We start from the raw sequence: 20,100 nt of genomic DNA on the forward strand, positions 1-20,100 counted from the left end.
CTCAATAGAAGCGAGGCATTTCAGACCACTAGGAATGTGGCATTGGCCTTGTCTTCCAAAGAGCAGGATAGGGAGGATCTCTCCTGCCATGTTATAAGTATAGAAATTGAACTCCCTAAAGATCCACGTGGAACTAATTTTAGGGAACCCCTGCAATCGGATTTTTCTCTACTTAAGAGTAGAGCGCTTTAGCAATGTTGAAAAGGAAAATCCTTTCATGTGGCAGTTCCTTTGCTTGAGTACTTTCAGTCTTGTCCTCTGAGATTTCATATCCTTTTGATCTTCCCAGTCCAGTTTTAATTTGTTCAGTTCAAGTAAGAAAAGGATTTTGAAAAACAATACTTTTCTCTTTTAGGATTCTCTAGGTAGGGATCATTGGTCCTAAATGTTCTTCAGTAAACTTTCCCTCCCTTTTTTCTTTGCTTATAAAATGCCCTCTGGGGGAAATAAGCTGCACTGTGTTTCTTGGGGCTTGATCATTTGCTACAGTTGTTTGTACAGTTGTTAAGTTACGCTTTCTATTCCACTAACAAATGATGGTGTGAGGATTGCCATATTTCTTGTGTTTCCCTTCAACAGGAGGCTTGATTGGTAACTAAAGACAACATCTCATGTCTTCTTTGTGAGTAAATTGCTGTAGTAGGAGCGTGGCTGATGTTGGTCCAGACACATTCTTACGTTCTAAAACATATGAAGAGAGTCATCAAGGAGAGCTGCACTGGTCTACATGGTAGCCCCTGGCTGACGGCATGTGAAATCTCAAAGTTAAAAATTCACTTCTTCAGTAGCACTAACCACATTTCCAGTGCTCAGTAGCCACAAGTGGCTCATGCAGTTTTGACATTTTGGGCCAGATTATTCTTGGTGGGAGTAGGAGGACTGTCTTGTGCATTTGTGCATTGTAGGATGTTCAGCAGCACACCTGGTCTCTACCTACTCAATGCCAGTAGCAGTCTGTAGACATAACAACCAAAATGTTTCCAGAGATTGCCAAATGACCCCACAGGGGCGAAACAAATCCTGGTTAAGAATCACTGGCTTTGTGGCTATAGTATTTGAAAGCTCAGATAGAGAACATTTCCATGATGGTAGACAGTACTGTTCTAGAATCATCCCCAGCAGAATTTGGGGAATTTTATATAATAAGAATTTTGAGCTTTGGTGGAATCACAGTGGACATCCAGTCCAAAGCCTGGGGAAACTAAGGCACAGAAAGATTTATGGGTGACATCAGGTCACAAAACATATCTGGAGTTCTGGACTTCAAGTTCACGCAGCCCAGAGAATAAGCTGCTGATTTTTGTTCAAACCTGCTTCATTCTTACTGTGCACTTGCACTCAGTGTTGGCTGTGGGGGAGGACGGAGTCCTAAAAACTGGGAATGGTTCAGTCCTGAGATGTTCAGAGATACAAATTCTGGACACATCTCTTTTATCCTTCCCTGGCTTGTGGCTTTGTGTAAGGCCGTACATATAGGCTAGGGTTGGGAGGGTGACTGAGACATTTGATGGACAAAGACCTGTTGAGTTTCCTCATTTCCATCGGTACAGAGATTGGGAACATACTCCCGGGCCATGGAAGACTGTCATCCTATAAAATTTATTCTTTTTTGCTTTTAAATCTTCATTATCTCCTCTGTCTGCTTCCTTGTAGGGGGTCCATCATAAAGCCGTTAATACGAAATACCTGGAAGTTCATTTCTTCCGAGGCCGCAAGGAAGCAGAGTCTATAGAAAGCTTTGGGAAGGGAAAAGGAGTCTCTCCCAGGATGTGGTGTCCACAGCTGAAGGGGTCAGGGGCCTGGTGCAGGAGACGACTGGAAATCAGCCTGGGCTCGCAAAGTGCCCAGGGGCTTTGATGTGCCCAGCATCTTTCCTTCCTCCCCCTCTTTCCCTCATTAATCCCATGTGCTTCGACACCTCCCAATGACTCCTCAGTCACTGGTTCTATAATTCTCTCCCTCCTCTGCTCCCAAACCTCCAATGGCTCACTGCTGCCTTTTATGTCTTTCTTAGTCTTATATTGAGGGCCCATTTGCTCTTGTATAGAAATCATCTCTTTCCCTCCTAAGTGTAGAAACCAGTTTTGCACATATGAGTGCCTTACTGTTACTGTGGTTTGCAGAATTATTCAGTTGGGGTTTGGCGTTGACAGTGATTGAGGCTTTGCTCAAAGCTCTTTGATGTTTAATAGCTTGCTCAGGAAGAAGTTTTGTTTCTGGTGAGACTTTGTTGAGTCGGTAGCCTGGACAACTACTTAAAATCAGTATCCAGCTGAAAATTCAGGGCCTGGTAAACAGACCAGAAAGAAGGCAATAAAAGCTGATGAAAAATCGTGTGTCTGTAAACCTCGGGTAACCTTGAGCTGCCGGTTTGGTTCCGTAACACAGTGAACAGAGTGAGCTGTGGATGAGGTCAAAGGCCAATGTGCTGAGGAGCAGCTGTCTAGTTCAGCTAGAAATTAGCTAATGTGTAAACCGGCCTTGAAGTCTTTTTAAGTTGCGTCATATTCCTAGCGTTAGTTAAAAGAAGTAACTTTTATCTCAGAGTTTGGTGACTAGCCGTGATTCCATTGCACTATTTATGTTTTCTTTTGGGAAAGCAGCCTTCTTGGGTGTCTCCAAGGTGAAGGGGAAGGTATTTTAAAACATGCTCCTTTGGGAGCAGGTTTTGATTTGAGTGATGGGAGGGTAGGGGCTGCGAGGACCGCAGCCCTGCTGGTCAGTGCAGCTGTGGTCAATGTTGTTCACAACCTCTGTTTCTTCTCTTTCTCTATAGACCAATGAGTGGAACAAGAATGATGACAGGCTGCTGCAGGCCGTGGAGAATGGAGATGCGGAGAAGGTGGCCTCATTGCTCTGCAAGAAGGGGGCTAGTGCCACCAAACACGACAGCGAGGGCAAGACCGCGTAAGCTGAAACACTGGTTTGCAGATATGCTGGTTATGGGTTTTCGGGGATGTTCTCTGGAATCCTTAGTATCCGCAGGGGAATTTCACACATGCTCCCTCTCCACTCCCATATTGAAATATGTGAGAAGATATTTTATCGAGTTCCTTTCTCTCCAAATTCTAAGTCACACATGGAGCTTTACCTCGAATGGGTATACATGTTCCCAGGTATTAGCAAAGGTTTTACTTCCCAAGATTGCAACCAATTGTAGGTGAGACATGAATTCTGTCTTCGATAAGAAATAGCATAAAAGAGAAAAAAGTACTTTCCTATAACCCTCGAACCTTACTGTTTATTTATCTTAAACTACTTGTTTATTTATTTGATCTTCCTTAGCATAGATCAGTAAGTACATGACTAGTATGATTTTGCTTTGTGGTTTGCTGTGTGTAGTACTCTTGCTTGCCATAATTAAAGCTACATACTTGATTAAGTATTTGTGTGTGTTTGTGTATGTGCATGTATTTGTTTATATCCATTCTGACGTTGGCAGTGTTGTAGAGAGAGCACTGACTTTGGAGCCAGATAGACGTCTCACAAGAACTCTATCACTTACGACTTGTGTAATCCTTGAACCTCAGCTTCCTTACTATAAAATGGAGATGGTATTAGTTAACTGTTAGAGTAGTTATGAGTATAAAATGAAATAATAATGTAGGTTGGGTGCCCTCAGAAGCAGGCTCTGAGACAAGGATTTAAGTGCGAGTAGTTTTACATCTTTTCTTTTTTTTAACATGTCAAATGATGGTTATTGTGTAATTACTGTGAAACACACAAAGCAGTAGTATATACTATTTAGGGATGTATACATACATACAATGCAAGTAATTTCTGTAGCCAGTGATCCCAGGAAGCATGAGAAAGGAAGAAACCTGTATTTTTAAGGTGTGTTATTGACAGGTTCCAACTTTGTCACTCTTTCTTGAAGAGGATTCTGGGAATCTTTTTAGACCTAGAGCAGGGTTTGGCTATGTTGCCCAAGCTAGACTTGAACTCCTGGGCCCAAGCAATCCTCCTGTCGCAGTCTCCCAAGTAACTGGGACTACAGGCATGTGCCACCATGCCTGGCTACTGTCTGATTTTATAAATAAAGTTTTACTGGAACACAGCCACACCCATTCATTTGGGCATTGTCCATGACTGCTCCCACACTGCAAAGGCAGAGTTGAGTAGTTATAGCAGAGACTACATGGCTCACAAAGCCCAGAGTATTTATCTGGCCTTTTACAAAAGGGTTTCCTTATCCCAGGTTCATAGTATGCCTCAGAGTTACTCCACTCAAGGGGTAAGGATCCTAGGGTACATATCCCTTATCTCCTCTCCCTCAAAGGTTGAGTGCTGACCGGGTACAGTGGCTCCCGCCTGTAATCCCAGCACTTTGGGAGGCTGAGGTGGGTGGAATCACTTGAGGTCAGGAGTTTGAGACCAGCCTAGCCAAAATAGTGAAGCCCTGTCTCTACTAAAAATAGAAAAATTAGCCAGGTGTGGTGCAGGCATCTATAATCCCAGCTACTTGGGAGGCTGAGGCAGGATAATCACTTGAACCTAGGAGGCGCAGGTTGCAATGAGCTGAGATTGCACCACTGCACTCTAGCCTGGGCAACAGAGCAAGATTCTGTATCAAAAGGAAAAAAAAAAAAAAAAAAAGTTGAGTGCTACTCTAAGGGACACCGTGGTCATGGCCAGAAAAAGTCCAAGGGGTCCCCAACCCCCAGGCCACAGATGGGACCAGTACTGCTCACAGCGGGAGATGAGCAGTGGTTGTGCAAGCATAACCTTCCTCTGTGTTTACAGTCACTCCCCACTGCTCGCATTACTATCTGAGCTCCGCCTCCTGTCAGATCAGCGGCAGCATTAGATTCTCACAGGAGCACAAACCCTATTGTGAACTGCGCATTCCAGGGATCTAGATTGCGAGCTCCTTATGAGAATCTAATGTTTGATGATCTGTCAGTGTCTCCCATTACCCCCAGATGGAACCGTGTAGTTCCAGAAAAAAAAAGCCCAGGGCTCCCACAGATTCTACATTACAGCAAGTTGTATAATTATTTCATTATATATTACAATGTAATAATAATAGAAATAAAATACACAGTAAATGTAATGCACTTGAATCATCCCGAAACCATCCCCCGTACTTGGTCTGTGGAAAAACTGTCTTTCACAAAACTGGTCCCTGGTGCCGAAAAGGTTGGGCACCGGTGGTCTAAGGGGATTTGGGAAGGGCACCTTTAGCTGTAGGTACTCTATATAAGGAGTGGCACAGCACCCAGCCCACAGTGGGCCCTTGATAAAGCCGGTCACCTACCCTGCTCATCCTAGATTAGTGGTTCACAATCTTGGCCGCTTCTGCATTTCTGCATTTGAATCACCTGGAGTGCTTTTTTTTTTGAGATGGAGTCTCTGTCGCCAGGCTGGAGTGCAGTGGCGTGATCTCGGCTCACTACAACCTCTGCCAGGCTGGAGTACAGTGGTACGATCTTGGCTCACTGCAACCTCCGCCTCCTGGATTCAGGCGATTCTCATGCCTCTGCCTCCTGAGTAGCTGGGACTACAGGCACCTACTACCACACTGGGCTAATTTTTGTATTTTTAGTACAGACGGCGTTTCACTATGTTGGCCAGGATGGTCTCAATCTCCTGACCTCGTGATCCGCCTGCCTCGGCCTCCCAAAGTGCTGGGATTATATACAGGCATGGAGTGCTTTTTAAAAATATTGATGCCATATTGATCAGAATCACCCCAGATGCTCTGAATCACTTGGTCTGGGGAGAGGCCCAGGAATCTTTATTTTTTGTTCTGAGGTGTTTGGTGGTAAATGTTGGGGCTTTTGGTCTCCATTTTGAATCACTACTCGCCCTTCTTTGTCCCTGCTCTCCCTAGTCCAGGTTTGCACATGTTTGTGCAAGACAACCTCTTCAAGTCATCCCAGAGAAAGGGGAGAGAAATGTTTATAATTTCGTCCAAGATAGTACTTACTAAAGAGAAGACAGAAAATTTAGATGAGCAGCTTATCTACAATTGTGATAACCTTAACAAATTTGAAGCTTTTGATCATAAGATATATTTCATGTAGAATAGATGGTCAGGCTTATTTTATGTTCTCCCTCTCTTTTTATTGTGGTAAAATGCATATAACATAAAATTTACCATTTTAACCATTTTAAAGCATACAATGTAGTGGCATTAAGTATATTCACAATGTTGCACAACCATTGTCACTTTCTAAGTTCTAGAACTTTCTAATCAACCCAAAGAAAACCCCATACCCATTAAGAAGGAACTCCCCAACCTCCCCTCCCCTTCTTCTGGCAACCACGAATCTGGATTCTGTCTCTGGATTTGCCCACTCTGGATATTTTTTATAAATGTAATCATATAATATGTGGCCTCTTGTCTCTGTTCCTTTCATTTAGCATGTTTTCAAGGCTCACTCGAGTTGTAGCTTCTATCAGTACTTCATTCTATTCTCTCTTCATGGTAGACATATACATAGCAGTTAGATAAGAGTCACCACCTCCATTTTGCAGATAATAAAACTAAGGCCCACATAACACAGCTCTTCCTGAATTTACCTTTTTGTATGTGTGTGTGTGAGACAGAGTCTCACTCTGTCACCCAGGCTGGAGTGCAGTGGTGCAGTCACAGCTCACTGCAGCCTCAACCTCACAGGGTCAAGCGATCCTCCTGCCTCAACCTCTCAGTTAGCTGAGACTACATGCATGCATCACTGTACCCAGCTAATTCTGGTTTTGTTTTGTTTTGTTTTTGTAATGATGGGATCTTGCTGTCTTGTCCTAGTGATCTTCCCATGTCAGCTTCCTAAAGTGTTGGGATTACAGGCGTGAGCCACCATTCCCAGCCTTCTATTTTCTAGAGGGCTTTTGTGGTAATTTTGCCCTGGAATCTACAGTTGCCTGTCTGTCTAGAAGCTTGATTTTGGCCCTCAAGGGCTTTCCTCTGGCTCTGCCCCACTTACCTACATCCTCTCTCCCTGCTGTTTCTTCTGGAGGTGGAGCTGTCTGCTCCCCCGCTCCCCACAGGTCAGAACGTCCACCTGTGCACCCAGGTTCGATATCCAGTTCAAAATGCCATTCTCGCTGGTTCTCTTCATTCTTTTTGACTTTTCTTCTCTTTGAAATACTAGAAATCTTGATTTAGAACCTGGTATATTCGATTATTTTATTCTATTTATTTAGAGATGGGGTCTTGCCATATTGCCCAGGCTTGATTTGAATACTTGGCCTCAAGTGATCCTCCTGCCTCAGCCTCCTGAGTAGCTGGGACTATAAGGCATGCACTACCACACCTGCCTTTATTCTATTATATCGAATGAACAAGAACAACAACAGAAATGTCTCCATTCTAAGAAAACCTTTGTTTTCTGAAAGACTTGATTCCCATACAGTATAGTAAAGCTCCCTAAGGACAGAGATGGTATAATCTTGTTGTATTGGTCTTTCCCATTGTTCTAGGCCCAAAGGAGGCCTTCAGTAGGGATTTGTGTAAGTAACGTTTCAGTGTGATTCTTGTGGAGAAAACATTCTTTTTTTGCTAATAATATCTTATGGGTAAATTGCTTAGGGGTGAATCAACTTGGATTCAGAGGGGAAAGAATTCTTCTGGTGAACATCACAACCTGACTTGGCTCTTCAGCTTCCATGGCAATTTAAATAGAGAAGTACTCAACCTTTACCACCTAGAGAGCCAGGCAGTCTAGAAAGTCCCAATAATGTGGCAACAAAGGCAGCCATCTCCACAGACGTTCTCCAGAAGCCTCCATAACCCAAGGTCAATAACCAGATGGGTGGTTGGGTAATGCCTTAGACTTTTGAGTTTCTTTCTGGAGTATTTCCTTTCAGGGAAAGATGAGAATGCATGCCAGGAAATTTTCTTCCTCTAAGACTGATCAAAGAGGGGTTAAAAAAAAAAAGTAAAAGCAACTGAATGACTGGAATTCATTTAGGAAAAGAATAAAGGAAGGGTGGTGTCTTGGGTAGGAAACGAACAAAATAGAGCAGAGCCAAGAGTTATAGCTGCAGGCTGTGTTTATGGAGTCAGGCCTGGCGTGCCTCTGCCCAGCTGTTCTCTTTCCATGGTGGATGTGAGGAAGTGGGAGGAGGTCAGTGTCCTCAAACCTCTTACCGTAGAAGAGTCTAATTGTTTCAAGATGGGTTCCCCTACATTTGGATGTGCATTTAATTAAGGTTATGTGTGTTTGTCTTAGGAACAACCAGACTAAATAAAATCACTGCCGACACTGTAGCATTTGAACAAATACCACCTGGGCATGTGTGTGTAGATATAAGGAGTGTGTGCATGTGTGTGTGTATGTGTCTGTAGCATTTTATGTAGCCCACTTTTCAGAAACCTGATCTTTTTGGCTATGAAAGCAAGAATTTGGGAGAGTATTTTTAGATGACTCTGTGGAGCTTGACTATAAAGTGGGGGAGGCAGGCCTTGAACTTTAGAAATTACTATAATAAGGGCTTCTCTGGCTGGTGGTTTGTTGCACGTTCTCCCTTCCTGTTTTCTCAGAATAGGGATGTATTAGATATTTTACACCAGCAGTTCAATCTTGGAAATCAAGTTATACCACCTGATAAGCTTTCGCCAGTTCTTCTCACATACAGCTTCCAAATTAGTTTACCTAAAACCACTATACATTTGTGCAATTGCAGCCTCCTATCCTCCCTGTGAAATCACCCTATGTCTTTTCTAAGACCTGTTGATATTTGTCACAGTGATAAACTGAAGAATGTAATTGCTATATCCATTCTGCTTTGAGTCATATAGATTTTTGAAGTTGAGATAACCTCTTTTTATACTTGGCAAATATGCTTGATGTTTGTGTTTCATTAATCTAGTTGGGAGGTACTCCCTGGGTCCAAAATGTTCCAGACTTATCTTAAGTAAATACAAAAGGAGAAAATATGCTCCTGGCCTCAAGATGCATAACACCTAGTCAGAAAGACAAGGCCAGTGAAAATACTGGAGAATAATCAGATGCTAACCTGTAAAATACGACATGTAAGGGGTTCAGGACAGAAGAGCTCATGAGACACTAGAGATGCTAAGAAATGCTTCCTGACTAAAGTGTGATATGAGGTCAGCCTTGTAGAATGGAACCAGTAGGATATGGGTGGATACAGGCAAATAGGGTTCAGGTAACAACATGAACAGAGGCCACCCTAAATAGATTGTTTTGGTTTGGTTTTTTGAGATGGAGTCTTGCTCAGGCTATAGTGCAGTGGAGTGGCCTTGGCTCACTGCAACCTCCTGCTTCCTGGGTTCAAACTGTTCTCCTGCCTCAGCCTCCCACATAGCTGGGACTACAGGCGCCCACCACCATGCCTAATTTTTGTATTTTTAGTAGAGATGGGGTTTCACCAGCCCAGGCTGGTCTCAGACTCCTCAAGTCATCTGCCTGCCTTGGCCTCCCAAAGTGCTGGGAACACTGGCGTGAGCCACCGCGCCCGGCAACCACCCTAAATTGAAACGGGAGCAATGACACCATGGCCATGCTTTCTTTCCCTTCTTTAAGAGCTCATCAGAGCAACTTGAGTTTGGGGTCCCACTCACTAGATCATTGGTTCTCAACTCGGCTCCCATTAGAATCACCTGGGCAGCTTTGACAAATGCTGAGTTCCACCTGCAGAGAGTCTGGTTTCACTGGTATGGCGGTACTCCCAGGGATGGGGTTTCAGAAAGCACTTTAGGTGATTTGAATGGTTTGTCCAAATAGAACCACTGAGCAGGACACTGTCCAGTGAGACCCTGCATTACCTAGCCCAGAGCTTTCCAACAGGTGCTACAAAGTGATACGTTATAGGTAGGCTGAGGAAGTCCCAGGAGGCACAGGTGAATTTTTTTTTTTTCTCTCTCTCTGTCTCTCTGTGTCTCTCTCTCACACACAAACATATCCCTGTATATATGCATTGTATGTATGTAAGACTTGTGCACGAAATAGAATTGCAATGAAAGGTAAATTTTGGCTTAAAGTAAATTATATTAAAGTAACAATTCTTGAATTTTTTTTTTAAAGGAAGCAGTGTTCTATGTTAAAGCTGAACATAATTTCTTGCAAAATTGCACTTTAGAAAGAAGAGTTATAACCAAGATCGTGGTGCAAAATTGATGAGCAATTGGAAATTAGGAACTACATTGATTAAAATATTGGTGATATGCCACATGTTCTCACTCATAGGTGGGAATTGAACAATGAGAACACTTGGACACAGGATGGGGAACATCACACACCGGGGCCTGTCTTGGGGTGGGAGGAGGGGGAAGGGATAGCATTCGGAGATATACCTAATGTAAATGATGAGTTAACGGGTGCAGCACACGAACATGGCACATGTATACATATGTAACAAACCTGCACATGTACCCTAGAACTTAAAGTATAATAAAAAATTTTTTTTTACATACAGTTTAAAAAAAAATGTTGGTGATATGGTTTGGCTTTGTGTCCCCACCCAAATCTCATCTTGAATTGTACTCCCATAATTCTGATGTGTTGTGGGAGGGACCTGGTGGGAAGATAAGTAGACTCATGGGGGCGGTTTCCCCCATACTGTTCCTGAGGTAGTGAATAAGTCTCACGAGATCTGATGATTTTAGTAGGAGTTTCTGCTTTTGCTTCTTCCTCATTTTTCTCTTGCCATTGCTATGTAAGAAGTGCCTCTCACCTCCTGCCGTGATTCTGAGGCCTTCCCAACCATGTGGAATTATAAGTCCAATTAAACTTCTTTTTCTTCACAGTCTCAGGTATGTCTTTATCAGCAGCGTGAAAATGGACTAATATGGTAAATTGGTACCAGTAGAGTGCGGCATTGCTGAAAAGATACCTGAAAATATGCAAGCAACTTTAGAACTGGGTAACAGGCAGAGGTTGAAACAGTTTGGAGGGCTCAGATGAAGAAAGGAAAATGTGGGAAGGTTTGGAACTTCCTAGAGACTTGGAAGGCTCAGAAGATAGGAAGATGTGGGAGAGTTTGGAACTTCCTGGAGACTTGTTGAATGGCTTTGCCCAGAATGCTGATAGCGATATGGACAATAGGGTCCAGGCTGAGGTGGTCTCAGATGGAGATGAGAAACTTGTTGGGAACTGGAGTAAAGGTGACTCTTGTTATGTTTTAGCAAAGAGACTGGTGGCATTTTGCCCCTGCCCTAGTGATTTGTGGAAATTTGAACTTGAGAAAGATGATTTAGGGTATTTGGCAAAATAAATTTCTAAGGAGCAAAGCATTCAAGAGGTAACTTGGGTACTGTTAAAGGCATTCAGTTTTATAAGGGAAGCAAAGCATAAAAGTTTGGAAAATTTGCAGCCTGACTGTGAGATAGAAAAGAAAAATTCATTTTCTGTGGAGAAACTCAAGCCAGCTACAGAAATTTGCATAAGTAGCAAGGCCTAATGTTAATCCCCAAGACCATGGGGAAAATGTCTCCAGGCCATGCCAGAGACCTTCATGGCAGCCTCTCCTACCACAGGCCAGGAGGCCCAGGAAGAAAAAGTGGTTTCATGGGCCGGGCCCAGGGTTCCTGTGCTGTGTGCACCCTAAGGACTTGGTGTCCTGTGTCCTAGCCACTCCAGCTGTGGCTAAAAGGGGCCAACATAGAACTTGGGGCTGTGGCTTCAGAGGGTGCTCCAAGTCTTGACAGCTTCCACATGATGTTGAGCTTACAAGTACAAAGAAGTCAAGAACTGGGTTTGGGAAACTACACCTGGATTTCAGAAGATGTATGGAAACACTTGGATGCCCAGGCAGAAGTTTGCTGCAGGGTTGGGGCCCTCATGGAGAACCTCTGCTAGGGCAGTCCAGAAGGGAAATGTAGGGGTGGGATCCCCTCACAGAGTCCCTCCTGAGGTACCAGCTAGTGGAGCTGTGAGAAGAGGGCCACCATCCTCCAGACCCCAAAATGGTAGATTCACCGACAGTTTGCACCATTCACCTGGAAAAACTGCAGACGCTCAACACCAGCCCATGAGAGCAGCAGGGAGGGAGGCTGTACACTGCAAAGCCACAGGGGTGGAGCTGCCCAAGACCATGGGAGCCCACCTCTTGCATCAGTGTGACCTGGATGTGAGACCTAGAGTCAAAGGAGATCATTTTGAAGCTATAAAATTTGATTGCCCCGCTGGATTTCAGACTTGATTGGGCCCTGTAACCACTTTGTTTTGGCCAATTTCTCCCATTTGGAATGGGTGTATTTGCCCAATACCTGCACCCCCATTGTATATAGGAAGTAATGAGCTTGATTTTGATTTTACAGGCTCATAGGTGGAAGGGACTTGCCTTGTCCCAGATGAGGCTTTGGACTGTAGACTTTTGGGTTAATGCTGAAATGAGTTAAGACTTTGGGGGAACTGTTGGGAAGGCATGATTTGTTTTGAAATGTGAGGATTGAAATCTCCCCACATGAGATTTGGAGGGACCAGGGGCAGAATGATATGGTTTGGCTCTGTGTCCCTACTCAAATCTCATCTAAAATTGTACTCCCATAATTCCTACATGTGGTAGGAGTACCTGGTGGGAGATAATTTGAATCATGGCTGCGGCTTACCCCATACTGTTCTTGCAGTAGTGAACAAGTCTCATGAGATCTGATGGTTTTAGTACAGGTTTCGGCTTTTGCATCTTCCTCATTTTTCTCTTGCCACCACCATGTAAGAAGTGCCTTTCACCTTCTGCCATGATTCTGAGGCCTCCCTAGCCATGTGGAATTCTAAGTCCAATTAAACCTCTTTTTCTTCCCAGTCTTGGGTATGTCTATGAGCAGCGTAAAAACAGACTAATACAATTGGTAAGATCATAGTATTTTTCATTTAAGAGCTATTTTCAAAGTTGGATTAAGTATATTGAGAATGAAGGATTTTAGACACTTAAATGGGTAATTGTTGCCCAGGGTCAAAGCTCTTTGGCTTTGCTTTTCCTCTCTCTGTTCCCTCCACTGGCTGGACCTGCCCCAAATGCAGAGGTCAGGAGAGCCTGGGAAATGTAGTTGGCTGTGATAGAAAACAGAGCAAGGGAGGGTGGGGATGGATCTCAGAACTCACAGCAGCGAGTGACATGCACTCAGCCACTATCACTCTGGGGCCGCTGGAACGGGAGATTCTCATGCTGAGCAGCAACCAGCCTGCTCAGAGGTGGAGGCACGTAAGATCATTAGCATGTGCCAGCTCTTCAAAAACACTTCTGCTTTCCCTGCTCAGTTCCTGCCTTCCAAGATGCCGTTGCCGCCACTGCCACCAGCACCAGCACCACTCCCACCACCACCACCACCAGCACCATCCCCCCCACCACCACCACCAGCACCACCCCACCACCACCATCCCCTGCCCCATTCCACCAAGTCTGGCGTATCATTCAAGGCCCAATTTGCCATCTCTTTCCTGAAACCATTTCTGGTTTCCTGAGTGAGCGCTGTCTTGCCACTGCCTCTCTGAAATCACCTAGGATTTAATGGGTTTTGGTTTCTAGGTACTTATCTGATTTCTGTTATCAAATTATCAGGGCGAGAGCCCAATCTTTCCTAATAAGAAAGGAATTGTTTCTTATTAATTACGTTAATACTGAATGTCCCAACACCTGGCTAGGTTCTCATGGAGAACCTCTGCTAGGGCAGTGCAGAAGGGAAATGTAGGGGTGGGACCCCCTCACAGAGTCCCTACTGGGGCACCACCTAGTGGAGCTGTGAGAAGAGGGCCGCCATCCTCCAGACCCCAGAATGGTAGATTCACCGACAGTTTGCACTGTTCACCTGGAAAAGCTGCAGACACTCAACACCAACACGTGAGAGCAGCTGGGAGGGAGGCTGTACCCTGCAAAGCCACAGGGGTGGAGTTGCCCAAGACCATGGGAGCCCACCTCTTGCATCAGTGTAACCTGGATGTGAGGGACTCTGTGAGGGGGTCCCAACCCTATATTTCCCTTCTGCACTGCCCTAGCAGAGGTTCTCCATGAGCACCTAGCCCAGTGTTGGGGCATTCAGTAATAACATAATTAATAAGAAACGACTCCTTTCCTATTAGGAAAGATTGGGCCCTCGCCCTGATAATTTGATGACAGAAATCAGATAAGTACCTAGGTAACAAAAACCCTATGTCATTCAGCCAGCAGTTTATTCATTCACCTTAGAGAGCGCATCAGTTTCCATCAGGTGTTTCCCATCTGATGCTCTCAATCACCCGGAAGTAAATTTATGAAGAGGGAAGTGGGGAACAGAAAAGTTCTGGAATTAGTAGAAATCTCCTGTTTTACATACTGGAGTCTGGGGGTGTATCGGTGAGTACATAGAAATCATTTGCCCTAATGGAGATTTCATAATGCCCAAGTATCATTTCCAGACCATCCTTATGAAGCCAAACAATCCTGAAGAAAAAGAGCAAATGCACTGGTTAAATGGCATGGGCCCCGGGCGTGGTGATTCACGCCTGTAATCCCAGCACTTTGGGAGACCGAGATGGGCAGATGGCTTGAGGTCAGACGTTCAAGACCAGCCTGGCCAACATGGCGAAATCCCGTCTGTACTAAAAATACAAAAATTAGCTGGGTGTGTAGATGCACGCTTGTAATTCCAGCTACTCGAGAGGCTGCGGCACACGAATCGCTTGAACCTGGGAGGTGGAGGTTGCAGTGAGCCAAGATGCTGCCACTGCACTCCAGCCTAGATGACAGAGCAAGACCCAGTCTCAAAAAAAAAAAAAAAAAAGGATGAGGGTTGGTTCTCAGCCCTTAGGTATTTGATCTTTCATCTCAGCGTCTTCTCCCTCCTGTCCTCAGAAGTAGTACTGCTGATTCTATTAATTATCACGTCATGGGCACTTAAAGGACAGTAATCCTGTTTTGTTTTGTTTTGTTTTGTTTTGTTTTTTAATAGAGCAGTCATTTTTTACATGCCAGTCATTTATTATACCTTCTGAGCAGGGAAAGGCAACCAATGTTTCCATCTCAAACTTTCTGCAACATCAGTTCCTAATAGAAGCAGTGATCAGCTATTGCAGCTGCTTTTAAAATCACTGAAAGCCAGGCAGCCCATCACTTCTCTGCTGAAAAGATTTGTCTGTGGGCCAATAGGGTTAATTCTCACTGGCAGAGTAGAATTTAGTTTTTCAAGGCTTTTATAACTAAAGTTATGAAATAGTGCTGCCTTCCTTACCCTCAGATTATAATCTGAAACGGGATTCAGACCTTTTAATCCTATTGTTAGGATTGGCCTGCTGAAATATTCTGTGTGTGCTAAGCCTCATTTGAACTCAGTGACCTAGAATTTAGATATTGCAGCAAATTAGTGCCATAGAACACTTGTTAGGCTGGGATGAAATCCTAGACTTTTAGGGGAGAAAAGTCTTAGTAATTCTGTAGATCACTGAAGCCAGTGAATTTGAGTTACTTTAAATTGTCCCATAGCTTGGGGATGGCAGGGTTGAGACCAAAATCAAGGACTAATGACTTAGTTTATATATATATTTTTAAGATAAACTTACTCTGTAACACAGGCTGGAGTGCAGTGGTGCGATCTCAGCCTCACGGTAACCTCCGACTCCTGGATTCAAGCAGTTCTCATGTCTCAGCCTCATGAGTAGCTGGAATTTCAGGCATGTGCCACCATACCTAGCTAATTTTTGTATTTTTTAGTAGAGACGTGGCTTTCAACATGTTGGCCAGGCTAGTCTTGAACTCCTCACCTCAAGTGATCCACCTGCCTTGGCCTCCCCAAATGCTGGGATTACAGGCATGAACCACCACGCTCAGCTGCAGTTTATACTTCTTTCTACTGTGCCAGTGGTCCTAAAAATTGAATGTGTATAAGAGTCACCTTCAGGGTAGGGGAGCTTGCAGGGCTCCTCCCCTGGTGTCAGGAGAGGATCCCGACATTACGCCCGTCCAGCCCATTCCCCAGTGATGCGGATGCTGCAGGTCCGGGAAACATACTTTGAGAACCACTGCACGACACTGATGGGAAACAAAATCGAGCTCATATCATAAAGGACACAGCTTTCTCTCCTAAGAATGTACGTTACAACTTGAGAAAAATATCTGTTTATGCCGGTATACAGGTGTGCCTTGACGTGAGAAAACTCAAAAACTTCAGACTAAAAAAGCAAATTCAAAACTAAAGATTTACATGACCTAAAAATTAATTCTGTGGCTAGGAAAATTGCAATAAACAAAACAAAGTGTTTGCCTTCATGGTACATGCAGTCTCTAATGGGGCGGACTGACAATAAACAGATGCCTCTTTGCTGTAATATCAAATACATTCAAGAAAATAAAGAGGACGTTGGACTATGCCGGTGAGCCTGGGGAAGGAAGCCCTCTCAGCAGATTCCTGAATGGAGTGAGGGAGTCAGCTGTGCACTTTTCTGCAGGAACAGCTCTCCTGATGGAGGGAACTGCAAGGCAAAGGCCCTGGGGTGGAAGGACGCTTGATGTGCTCAGGAAACAACAGAAAGCCCAGTGAATAGGGAGAGTCCTAGAAGGTAGGTCAAAGAGAGAGCCACACGGCGTGTAGAGCCTTGTATGCTACAGGAAGGAATTTACCTAATTTTAAAAATATGATCTAATATTTAAAATATTTTAATCCTGCTTTAAAAATATTAATATCATTAAATTTTTCTCTCCGGAAGGACGTCATGTAAAAAGAGTATAATAAAAATATAAGCAATTTGAGGTGGTCAAGATGCAAGGCTCCTGCTGCAGAACTGAGATGCTGAGACTCTCAAGGGATTGTGGGAAAGTTGTTATGTACTATGAAGTATTTGAGTCTCTTCCTGATCACAGTCACTCCTTTCTTGGAAATGGAGACTTTTTTAAAAGGAAAGAAGGGAGTCGTGGGCGTATTAAGGGGAAACTACCCCTGGGGGCAGAGCAGTGATCTCTGACATATTTCCTAACCTCTCTGAGCATCAGTGTCTCCATCTGTGAAATGAAGATGTTGGACCAGTTATTCTTCTGCAACGTACTAACACTCTGGTATTCTGGGGTGTGGCTAATGCTGGTAGGGTCTGGTGTATGGTCATTTCTTTGTGTGAGCATTGGTGGCTTGCTTGATTTGGGGAAGTGAATATTGGTTGCAGAGGCAATGGAAGGAATTGATCATGGTAACAGGCGCCCTGGTGGTGAAGAAGGCAAGACAGACTGGTTTGAGGGAAATTTTCAGTGAATGAATATGCCTGAGAAATTGAAGTCTTGTAAAAGTAGCCAGTGAGTTTGTATTTCTTCCCAATATCTATTTCAGCTGGTAATCAGAAACCAGAAGAATTGTGTTTGTTATTATTCTGAAAGATAGAAGGAGCTTTCCGGGTTATAACTTCAGAGCTTTTGAATAGCAACACTTCAAGCCTCCTTTGGCTTAAGAGCCTTGAGAATTATCCCAGCCTTGTCCCATGGTATTTATTTCGGGAAAGTTTGCACAACTTGCTGAGTGGTTTGGTAGGAAATGAAACCTCCCTTGCAGGCTCTGTTTGCTTCTGTGCTTGGATTATATCCCTGTCTGTTTGAGAGCCCTGGCAACCCTAATCTATCCCACTGAGAACACTGTTTGCTTTTTGCCCAATACTTCCAGATTTTAGTTTAAACTTTGATTTTTAAAGACTAGCACAGCCAGTAGGTTATATTATGTACGTGTCACTGGTTTTTGTTTTTTGTTTTTTTGGGATGAGGTCTTGCTCTGTTGCCCAGGTTGGAGTGCAGTGGCACGATCACAGCTGACTGCAGCCTCAACCTCTCAACCTCCTAGGCTTAAGTGATCCTCCCTCCTCACCCTCTCAAGTAGGTGGGACTACAGGTATGTGGCACCTCACCCGGCTAATTTATTTTTGTACTTTTTGTAGAGATGGGGTTTCACCATGTTGCCCAGGCTTGTCTTGAACTCCTGAGCTCAAGTGATCCACTTGCCTGAGTCTCCCAAAGTGTTGGGATTACAGGCATGAGCCACTGCCCCCAGTTGTGTGCACAGTGATTTAACAAATGGTGCCATTTCTCAGTAAAATGGTAAAGAACCAGCTCTAGATGCAGAATGCCTGGGTTAGAATCCAGAAATTACTTGTAATTTCTGGGACTTTGGGCAAGTTATTAGGTTAGTGCAAAAGTAATTGTGGTTTTTGCCATACTTTTAATGGCAGAAACCACAGTTACTTTTGCAACAACCTAATAGCAAACTTCTCCGCCTCAGTTTTCCTTCTCTGCTAAATGGGAGTAATAAACTTCACTTCAACCCCTCATAGGCTTGTTGTAAGGATGAAATGAGTTAAGATGTTCCTAGCGTGTAATGTTTCCATAGAGTACCTGCTATCACTGTTGATGTTGTTATTTAATTGCCTCAGACTGGTTTAGAAATGAGGGAACCGAAGTTAAGCAATGCAGCAACAAGGCAGCTGACCAGCCTTGTCACCTGGGCCTCCTGAGTCACCCTCCAGCCTCCTGGCATGCTCCCTGTTGTGCCTCTGTTGGTCCCTCCATTGGCAGCAGGCTGCCACCCAGCTGCTGTTCCAGGCTCTCTTCAGGAAAGAGAAATGAGAGCCAGAGAAAGAGAGTGCACTACAAAACTCTTATTAGCACTGAAACCTTGGAATCTTTCCAAGTGACAAGAGTAGGGACATTCCAAATATCAATAAGCAGCAAAGGGATCAAAGTCATCTTGTGTAAATCTTCAGGCTGCTTATTTGTGCCATTTTGCTACATTGCTGCTGAAGGGCCCCAGTTGAGTTTTACAAGCAAAGCTAAACACTGCCTATTGTGATGAAACGTGAAACAGCAGATTCCTTTTTTTGTGGAACATATCCATAAAATTGTTTTTATGGCTAAGTTTGTTTTCAAACGAACTTTGAAACAGTGGGTGCCTTGACAAAAATGATGGCGTGACCCTGTTCAATAAATAGTGTGGGACAATTGGATATCCATATACAGAAGAATGAAATTGGACCTTCCTCTCTCCCCATATACACAAAGCAACTCTCAATGGATTAAAGACTTAAATGTAAGACCTGAAACTGTAAAACTACCAGAACAAAACATAGGGGAAACACTTCAAGACACTGGTCTAGGCAAAGATTGCGTTGCTAAGACCTCAAAAGCGTAGACAACTGTAACAAAAATAGACAAATCAGATTATATTAAACTAAAATGTTTTGGCACAGCAAAGGAAAAAACAAAGTGAAGAGACAACCTGTTGAATGGGAGAAAATATTTGCAAACTATTCATTCACCAAGGAACTAATATCCAGAATACACAAGGAACTCAAACAACTCGACAGACAAAAAATAAATAATCCCATTAAAAAGTGGGCTAAGGACATGAATAGATATTTCTCAAAAAAAGACATACAAATGACCACAGCTATATTTAAAAAAAAAAATACTCAACATCACTAAGCATCAGGGAAATGCAAATCAAAACCACAAGGAGATGTCATCCTACCTCAGTTAGAATGACTATTATTACAGAGGAAAAATAACAGATTCTGGAAGGATGCAGAGAAAAGAAAACTCATACACTGTTGGTGGGAATGTAAATTGGTTAAACTACTGTGGAAAATAAAATGGAGCTTCCTCAAAAAATTAGAACTACTGTACATCCAGCAATTCCACAGCTGGGTGTTTATCCAAAGGAAAAGAAATTGGGAAGTCCTAGCTAAAGCAATCAGACAAGAGAAAGAAACAGCATCCAAATTGGAAAGGAAAAAGCCAAGTTATTCTTGTTTGCAGATGATATGATTTTATACTGGAAAAACCCCAAAGACTCCACTGCAAAACTGTTAGACTGATAAACAAGGCTGGGCGCAGTGGCTCACATCTGTAATCCCAGCAGTTTGGGAGGCCGAGGTGGGCAGATCACTTGAGGTCAGGAGTTTGAGACCAGCCTGGCCAACATGGTGAAACCCTGTGTCTACTTAAAAAAAAAAAAAAAAGCCAGGCATTGTGGCACATCCCATAGCCAGGCATTGTGCCTGTCATCCCAGCTACTTGGGAGGCTGAGGGAGGAGAATCTCTTGAACCTGGGATGCAGAGGTTGCAGTGAGCTGAGATGTCACCGTTGCCCTCTAGCCTTGGTGACAGAGTGAGACTCTGTGCAGAAAAACAAACAAAAACTGATAAGCAAGTTCAGCAAAGTTGCGGGATACAAAATCAACATAAAAAATC

The 20,100-nt window shown here is 43.7% G+C and overlaps 1 protein-coding gene across 3 annotated transcripts in view; it reads left to right on the plus strand.

Annotated features, from left to right (window-relative positions):
- RAI14 (retinoic acid induced 14) overlaps nt 1-20,100 on the plus strand; it is a 172,838-nt gene that overhangs the window by 94,782 nt on the left and 57,956 nt on the right. For all 3 annotated transcript variants that reach the window (XM_023216537.2, XM_023216539.2, XM_023216538.2), the window contains one exon: nt 2,777-2,907. In XM_023216537.2, the coding sequence (XP_023072305.1) occupies nt 2,777-2,907 (131 nt within the window). The remainder of the gene's footprint in view (nt 1-2,776; nt 2,908-20,100) is intronic.

The sequence above is a fragment of the Piliocolobus tephrosceles genome, chromosome 4, assembly GCF_002776525.5.
Source record: "Piliocolobus tephrosceles isolate RC106 chromosome 4, ASM277652v3, whole genome shotgun sequence".
NCBI lineage: Eukaryota > Metazoa > Chordata > Mammalia > Primates > Cercopithecidae > Piliocolobus > Piliocolobus tephrosceles.